The sequence below is a fragment of the Cynara cardunculus genome (genome assembly GCF_001531365.2).
Source record: "Cynara cardunculus var. scolymus isolate 2C chromosome LG 2, CcrdV1, whole genome shotgun sequence".
Lineage (NCBI taxonomy): Eukaryota > Viridiplantae > Streptophyta > Magnoliopsida > Asterales > Asteraceae > Cynara > Cynara cardunculus.
Window position 1 is genome coordinate 600,754 of NC_037529.1, and position 8,521 is coordinate 609,274.

The window sequence follows — 8,521 nt, forward strand, 5'->3', positions numbered from 1 at the left end:
GCAACCAATATCGCATTGAAAATCATCCGCGTTTCTGATTTAGTATCACATGTGTATCATATGTCATAAAACAATAGTATCACATGTGATTGTCTATATTATAATAAAAGGATGTTATCGCATTCTCATAAAATTAAGGTGTTTTTGTTTGAACTCCTTCCTATATATATATATATAGAGAGAGAGAGAGAGAGAGAGAGAGGAGGGGGGGGGAGGGAGAGGAGCATATATACCACATATACAGAGCATTCATATACACACATATGAGCATGCTTGTGTATGTGTGTGTGTATATATATATATATACTATGATATCCCAAAACGGGATAAATAAATAAATATGAAAAGAAAAGAAAAAAGAAAATGAAAAAAATAAAATAAAACTAGTTTTTATTGTATTGGACAAAAAATGTAAATGAACGAGATGAGAGGGCTCAAATTTGTCAAGAGTTTAAATTCGTTTTGGACCAAAATTGTTAATTATCACGTTATAGGGCCCCAAATGTAAATGTCAGAAGCTCAAGGGGCTGAATGTAAGATTTATGGAAGTAGAATAACTTATTCCATCAAAAGAAGGAATCTGAATGTTTTTCAGAAATTGAAACCGGTGGATCAATTTGAAGCTCCCCATTGGCTCTAGTCGTCAACCAATACGCCAAAACACTTAGATATAAGTGTAGAGGATCGGATGAGCATCATTTCCGTTCAAAATTATTCGAGGAATAAGCTAAAAATGAGGGAGAAATATGAGTTTAAAGTTGGAGTCATAATTTTTGATTTTTTGTTGATTCAAAGTGAGATTCTCAACCAAACTTTGTGATTTTTATATTTGTAGTTTCGTTTTTAAAAGATCTATTGAACCCTAGTAGTCCTATGTTTTAAGAGTTAATTTTGAAGTTTAAAGTTTTGTTCGGTTTTATTTAAAAACCTAAACTTCAAATGATAAAATGGAATTCATTACTTGATGAAGAACTTGAGTTCTTTATGTCAAAATATTGGTAAGAGATTGGTGCGAAAAAAGAAAAAGGAAAAAAGAGTTAAAAACGAGTGAAATATTGGTAAATGATTAAAATGCATTTTTTTAAAACTAAAAATACTTTAATAAAATAATTATTTAATATGTAAAACAATATTAAATATACAACTAAAATATAATCACAAGGCAAACGACATTACTAAATCAACGACTGTCGATGATGGTTCAGACCGATGGTGATCCATGATGGTTCATAATCGTAGCGGTTTAGACGAGGGTAGTGAGCTTTGGTTCGGATTAGGCGATTAGCTATTTTTCTCACAATTTTCTTAAGAAATTCCTCGTTAATAGTAAAAAGCCCACAAGACTGGGCCAGCCTATTATTTTCCCTCCCCCGTAAATCAATTATCCACCGTTAGATTTGATTCTTATCAAGGTTCAGCATACACCACACCACATGGAATGATTACTCTCTTTCAACGGCTATAGTCATCGTCCCTCTCTCAAAACCCTAATTGGCGATTTCTATCCACCAAAGCGCCCCGACTACCAATATTCACCTCGTTCAGGTACACGCAGCTCCATTTTAGGTCGATCATTTACATTGTATGTGTTCTTCCCCAATTTACGATCTTATATGCATGCATGTGTTCTTCCCCAATTGGAAATTTTTGCTAGGTTTAAATTGTTTTGTTTCTCTTTGTTATACGTTACGCAGCTTCGCGTTTCTTGCACTTCTTCGTGTAATTTAGTAATTTGGTTGTATGATTTAGGTTCTTTTAGAATGTTATCGGTTGTTTTGTTGGATGTTTGAATAATTTTATCTTTCCGATTAGGTTGTGTTGATTTTCGAATTTTACTGTCACTAGGAACAATGAGTCGCTCTAGCAGAACGCTATATGTTGGTAATCTTCCTGGGGATATTCGTGAGCGAGAAGTGGAGGATTTATTTTACAAGGTAATTACATCTGGTTTTTAATTTAGATCGGTAATGGACAAAATTTGGTTTCAAATCGGACTTCAATGTTATAACCTTTGGTTTCAAATTGAGTTCCACATGTGACGTCTCGTTGGACTTTACAAGTGACAGATACTTGGTTTCGATTTTGATTCCAAATTGTAGTCTAAATGTTACAATACTGACAAGTGAAAAACATTTAGTTTCGAATTTGATTCCAAATTTCAGATTGAATTCTGCCGTCTGCATGCCATAACATTTGATTCCAAATTGTAGTCTAAATGTCACAATATATGGTTCGGATTTCTTTGCCCCAGATGTAGTGTAGAGCATTCAGCTTTTCAAGCATTCTGAATTACTTGAATTTTTAGAAGAGACATGGGATACATTTCAGGTTCAGAATCAATATAATTCATTTAATTTTCAAGAAAGGAAATGATAGGTTACATAAAACCAAGAGAAATGGTAAAAAGGATAAAGGAACTCATATGAAACTCTGCACTGGGAAAGCAACATCTCTAATTTTTTGAAACCCTTTTTCTGTCTTTCCATTCTATGGGAAGGAGAAAGTTCATTTAATCCATCAACTTGTTCAGATATGTGCAAACTATATGTCCATTAGCTTCCTAATAGGTGTGAGTATTGTTGTCTGGAGTAATAAATTTGCTATATTTTTTCTTTTTCATTTGATTGCAGTATGGTCCAATAGCTCACATTGATTTGAAAATTCCACCAAGACCTCCAGGTTATGCCTTTGTTGAGGTGAGCTTCATTTCGCTTATGCTACTGCTGTCTTTTTTTTATTCATTCTTGTCCTCATATAGGTTGATGGTCTTTCTGTTAGTTTGAGGAGGCTCGTGATGCTGAAGATGCTATTCGTGGTCGCGATGGCTACGATTTTGACGGGCACAGATTAAGGGTTGGTCGCACATACAAAGCACACACAAGATATCATGTTGTTTCACTTGGAAGTAGCAGCAACAGTCGATACATTTAACATCAAATTGTCTGAACAGGTGGAACTTGCTCATGGTGGTCGTGGTAACTCATCTTCTACGGATCGTTATAGCAGTCATGGAGGTGGTCGTGGTGGGAGTGGTGGTGGTCGGGGTGGGGGAGTTTCTAGACGCTCAGATTACAGAGGTGTGTATTTTAGTTTAGTTATGCATTTTGCACCATGTTAATGATTAAGAGTTCAATTCTCAAATATAATTGTTTTTTATGATTGACACAGTTATGATTACTGGGTTACCTTCTTCTGCATCATGGCAAGACCTTAAGGTCAGTATGATTTAATATATGGAAGTTGGATCTTTGAAATTTTGGGGAATATATTGGTAATATCTTCATCAAAATTGAAGTCAAACATATCAATTGCTTTACGGTTCAAGTTTGGTTATTTGTTTGCTAACTAGTGATAAAAGTTTGTAGTTTTAGACACAATATTGATGGATGTCTGGTCCGTGAATTGTGATTGTTTCTCATGGTGCCAGTTTTGTATTTCTTTATGTAAACCATATTTCTATAAGGGGATTATGTTTCGTGCTTTTGCTCTATATTGGCCTTAAGGAGAACTTGAAAAATTTATGTGGTTCAACTAGTCTGTCAGTCTTGTATCTTTCTCTTCACATTTCTTCTGTTATTCAGGATCACATGCGCCGGGCTGGAGATGTTTGTTTCTCCCAAGTTTTTAGGGAGGGTGGTGGTATGAGTATAATCTAAATTAATCTTGTTAGGTCATACTCTATTTAATCGAAATATGTAGACACTTTACTAAGGTGTTGTGGGTGATGTGTTATTGTTTTGCAGGCACCACAGGGATTGTGGACTACACAAACTATGACGACATGAAATATGCCGTAAAAGATTATTCTTTTTTTCCGCCCTCTGCAGTGCAGATATGCATTCATTTTGAAGCTATAGTTGTAAATTTTGTCAATTTTGTCTACAGATAAGGAAATTGGACGATTCCGAATTTCGGAATGCTTTCTCCCGTGGAGTTATACGTGTAAGATTTCACCTAATATGCCAACTATTCATGGATTATAGACAATGCATATTTTTTTGTTATGTGTGTTGATCTCTCTGCTTGAAACCTATAGGTGAAGGAATATGATTCAAGCCATTCTAGGAGCCGCAGCCGCAGTCGGAGCAAAAGCAGGGGCTATAGCAAGAGTCGCAGCAGAAGTCGGAGGTTGGAACATGCTTGATTGCTCCATTTACTTTAACTTTGACTTTGTCAAAATTAGCATACACAAATTCATGTTCCGTGGTGCACCTCATGCTAACTTAACTTGGTTCATATTCTCATGCAGCAAGTCCCCAAAAGTGAAATCTTCTCGTCGCTCAAGATCTCATTCGAGGTCTGGCTCTCCCCGTTCTCGTTCTGGATCTAAACCGCGCTCTTTATCAAGGCAAACCTTCCTCCTGTCTAATATTTTGGTCTTGGGTTTTGTATGCTTATTTTGTTTGAAGGTTCACTTTTTTGACGTAGTAAAAATGAGATAATCTGACTTGAGGCACCCATCTTTTTACTGAATAACTAAACAGTCTTGGTGCATGATAATGCCAATTTGATTTAGTTACTATAATGTTACCTTGTTTTGGTTACTTTCAATTGTTGAATTGATTGAAGTTGCAATTAGTGGTTGTTAAAATTGTAGGCCAGTAGAATGAGTTAAAGAAGATCTTAAAATGAGCAAATGCATGCTTACCAAGGGCCTGCTTGTTAGCAGCTTAATGAGCTTAATGGGACTAACAACTTATTCGGCCAGCTATGCATGACTGTTTGGTAGTGGTTTAATGATATAGAAAGTGGCTTATCCAGTAAGCTTCTAGGGGGAGCTTTATGCTGAAAGCCAAGTTTTTTCTAAATTTGTCCCTCCCAATTAAAAAACATGCTGTTTCATCTATAAAAAACCTTCCCAAACTTCACGATCTATAAAGACAAATTAATCAATATCGACAGCTTTGTTCATTCGGGACTTAATGGAAAACCAACCAAACAGCCCCTAAGAGTTCTAGTTGTAGCCGAAGTAGAACTTATGACTTCCAGCTTTGTTTCCAATTCTACTATCAATCCTATGGTAAAGTTCCTGATTTTCTTTTAGCAGAAATGTTGAGGAAATTATTGTCCAACCGTCATTGGTTCTTCATTCTGTGAAAATTTTATGATGAGACCCGTCTTTTTTCTTTTTTAGATATGGACATATTCAGCTATTTGGGGATTACATCTTAAAATTTTGATGGGATGTGGTACAATTGCCTATAACACTTATGGTTGTTGAGGTATATTGCTTTGTAGATGCCAGTTTTGGAATTCCTTATGGTGTTCTTAAATAAGCATCATGAAAGCCCATGGGTGCTGGATTGGGAACAAGAAGAATCATGGATATGGATTGCAATGGTAAAGCTGGATTGTGAACTAGGCAGCTAGATGACTATGGACTATGGGAAATCACAGTATAAACAGTTGGACCATATCTGTTCAGTTAATTCGTTAGTTCTCTTGCCTGTTCACTTAGGGTGCATTTGGTACTCTGGACAAGACAGAAGAGGGATCCCTGTTCCACGTTTGGCAAGACTTTTATGTGGAACAGACTTGTGTTTTACCAATATAACCTCAAAATAGAACTTAATTTTCTTCTAAAATATCAAATATGCTTTCCTCTTTACATTTGACTTATTGTATTTTATGTTCTTTAAACTTTCACTTTACGATCCTCAGAATATTATTTTTATACTGTTTTTATGTTTTAATTAATTTATGTAATTTATGTAATTTATTAAATATTAATAATGATAAAATAATTTAGAAAAGGTATAAAATAAAAATTGGAAACTACATGAACCTTTTATTTTGGTGTCATTTTAATCGTCTTGACGAAAACTTTCTGATGATATATTTTGTTATATAAAATATTTATTTTGTTATAATTTAATAAAATAATTAAGTGGTCATTTATCTGTTATGTCCAGTTGTCCCTTGCCAAACGTTGAACCACTGTCCTGTTCTATCCTGTCTGGATACCAATTGCACCCTTGTGTCTTCTTCATTAGCATCCTTTTTTCATTCTACTTTTAATTTTTTAATTACTTTTGATTACCTCCTAATTCATTAGGTCTTATTTAGGTCCTGTCATATATTGGTCTCTGTTGGGCTGCTATACATTTCCATTCATTAATATTGATTATGGTTACTGAGTCTCTGACGTGGAAGTGGCATCAAGGCTCTGGGATCAGACTTGTTAACGGGGAACATTGGATATTAAACTCGGTTGTTTCTGGAACTTTTGCAGATCTCCTTCAAGATCCAGATCTCCTCTACCATCTGTAAGTCAAACCATAATTTGATTTAATCTCGTTTAGACTTCTAGGGGTACTTTTCTTGGGTTGTTCTCAATTTTGATTTGCTTAATTCATTGGCTTATTATCCCCATAGTTTCATTTATATTTGCCTAATGGGTTGTTTAATAATCATCACTGCAACAAATTCGGTTTTATAGAACACCAAATATGTCTCTAAGGGCGGAAGGGCCTGTTTGTTAGTAGCTTAATGAGACTCGCAGCTTATTCGGTCAGCTATACATGACTGTTTGGTAGTAGCTGAATGATATAGAAAGTGGCTTAATCAATAAGCTTCCAGGGAGAAGCTTTATGTAGAAAGCTAAGCTTTTTCCAATCCTTCCCCTTCCAATTAAATAACGCGCTCCTTTTATGAAAAAATCCTCCCATACAAAAGCCTTCATGATCTATATACACAGATTTATCGACATGGACAACTTTATCCATACAGGATTTAATGGAAACCAACCAAACAACCCCTAAGGGCCTGTTTGTTAACAACTTAATGGGACTCACAACTTATTTGGTTAGCTATACGTGACTATTTGGTAGTAGCTTAATGATATAGAACGTGGCTTATTCTGTAAGCTTCTAAGGGGGAGCTTTATGAGAAAGTCAAGTTTTTTTTTCTTCCAAACCCCTCCCTCCCAAGCCCCAACTAAAAAACATGCTCCTTTCATTTAAGAAAAAACCCTCTCAATCAAAATCTTCACAATCTAAACAGACTGATTAATTCACACATATAGCTTTATCCACACAAGACTTGATGGAAAACCAACCAAACCACCTCTAAATGTCTTGTAGATCACTTTATATAACTCAAGTTTATAGGACCAAACAATTATATATCTTATGTAAAAGTGTTGCAATAAGTTGACTGACATGATGCTTTTTGGGCGTTCTAGCAAGTTTCTAGGACATTTTTGAGAAACATTCTATGAACACATCTTTTGACACAAAACCTGTTTTTATAGAATATTTTTTCAAATAATGTCATATAAAAAGATTAATAGGACGTCTTATTTCAAGAATGTCCTAAAAACTTGTTAGAACACCCAAAGCGTTCTATCAACTTATTGCAACATCTCTACATAGGACGAACACCTATAAACTTGAGTCCTATAAAGTAGTCTATTGAGATATTTAGATATATTTGGCGTCCTATAAAGCCGATATTGTTGTAGTGCATACTGTTAATACTCTTCATATAACTGTTGTGTGTCACATTCGAGTTCAGCGTCCAAAGCGGGTTAGTAAAAGCCCGAAAAGACGCAGTCCTAGCAAGAGCAGGAGCCCAAGCAGAAGCAGGAGTCGTAGCAGGAGCAAGAGTTTATCTCGGTATAACTGTTAGCTCTTCCTTATACACCATTTGATACTTGTTTTTATCTTTACGATAATAACAAGGGAAATTTACATAAATAGCAAAAGCTGATAAGTGGTTTCACTTTTTAGCCATTTTCTAACCAAAATTCACTTTTTAGCCATTTTCTAACCAAAATTCACTTTTTAGCCGATCCTTACGCACATATGCATAAAGATTGGTTTTCAGAAAAATAAAATAAAATAAATAAGATTCCTTATGCAGAAGACCACTTTCTGCGTAAACCTTTGGCGCAAGGATTTGGTGGATTTGGGTCGGAACATAGGTAAAAAGTGAAACCGTATTTCTGTTAACAATAGCGGTTGGTTCTACGAACAGCGTCACAAACTCTTTTTGCATTTGTATGGTGCTCATTATATCGATGTTACTTCAGGTGATGATTTATGCAGTTGACGATTTGTTGATTACGAAGCGAGGAACAAGCATATCGATGTTACTTCTTTTTGAAGTTTAATAGTGGATTATTGATTCTGTGTTTTGGTGAGATTGGGCACAAATGGATTTGGGAGGTCCAGTGTGTGCTAAACTATGTTAGATTTACTGCCTTTCCTGTTCTACATTGCTAAAAGAGATTATTCATTCAACTGAATTTGGTGTTAATTTTTTGCTTTTAAGTTCAATTTTCTTAGGTCCTGTTTGGTTCGAAGGATTGGACTGTGGATTTGGTGGGATTTGGAATTGAGTCTCATTCCAATCCCATGTTTGATTTGAAGGATTTCTTGGATTCGAAATACAAGTTTTATTTGAAATTCAATAAATGTAGGATTTTAAAATCTCATGAGGATGGTTGGTATTTTACGGGATTTTGTAGGACTTGTATGTAATGATGTTTTAGAATAGACCAAATCATGTTTTTCGTCAT

The 8,521-nt window shown here is 35.1% G+C and overlaps 1 protein-coding gene across 2 annotated transcripts; it reads left to right on the forward strand.

The window, feature by feature from the left end:
- The first annotated feature begins 1,470 nt into the window (after nucleotides 1-1,470).
- Nucleotides 1,471-8,287, forward strand: LOC112506993 (serine/arginine-rich-splicing factor SR34-like). Of its 2 annotated transcripts, none has more exons than XM_025111370.1 (14): nucleotides 1,471-1,545; nucleotides 1,846-1,934; nucleotides 2,631-2,696; nucleotides 2,779-2,853; nucleotides 2,951-3,077; nucleotides 3,169-3,215; nucleotides 3,582-3,639; nucleotides 3,744-3,793; nucleotides 3,886-3,942; nucleotides 4,037-4,128; nucleotides 4,250-4,348; nucleotides 6,233-6,266; nucleotides 7,516-7,618; nucleotides 8,038-8,287. In XM_025111370.1, coding segments are annotated over exons 2-14 (894 nt in total). In that variant the 5' UTR covers nucleotides 1,471-1,545; nucleotides 1,846-1,850; the 3' UTR covers nucleotides 8,040-8,287. The 2 variants fall into 2 exon arrangements, with proteins under 2 accessions (XP_024967138.1, XP_024967137.1); XM_025111369.1 differs by having other exon boundaries at nucleotides 7,516-7,616; nucleotides 8,033-8,287.
- The last annotated feature ends 234 nt before the right edge of the window (nucleotides 8,288-8,521 follow it).

What these genes read in the sequence shown, in the direction of transcription:
- LOC112506993 (XM_025111370.1), top strand. Translation starts at nt 1,851, where the DNA reads ATGAGTCGCTCTAGCAGAACGCTATATGTTGGTAATCTTCCTGGGGAT. An exon ending in AAACCGCGCTCTTTATCAAG is followed by an intron (nt 4,349 to 6,232) that starts GCAAACCTTCCT and finishes GAACTTTTGCAG; the next exon opens with ATCTCCTTCAAGATCCAGAT. An exon ending in CCAGATCTCCTCTACCATCT is followed by an intron (nt 6,267 to 7,515) that starts GTAAGTCAAACC and finishes ATTCGAGTTCAG; the next exon opens with CGTCCAAAGCGGGTTAGTAA.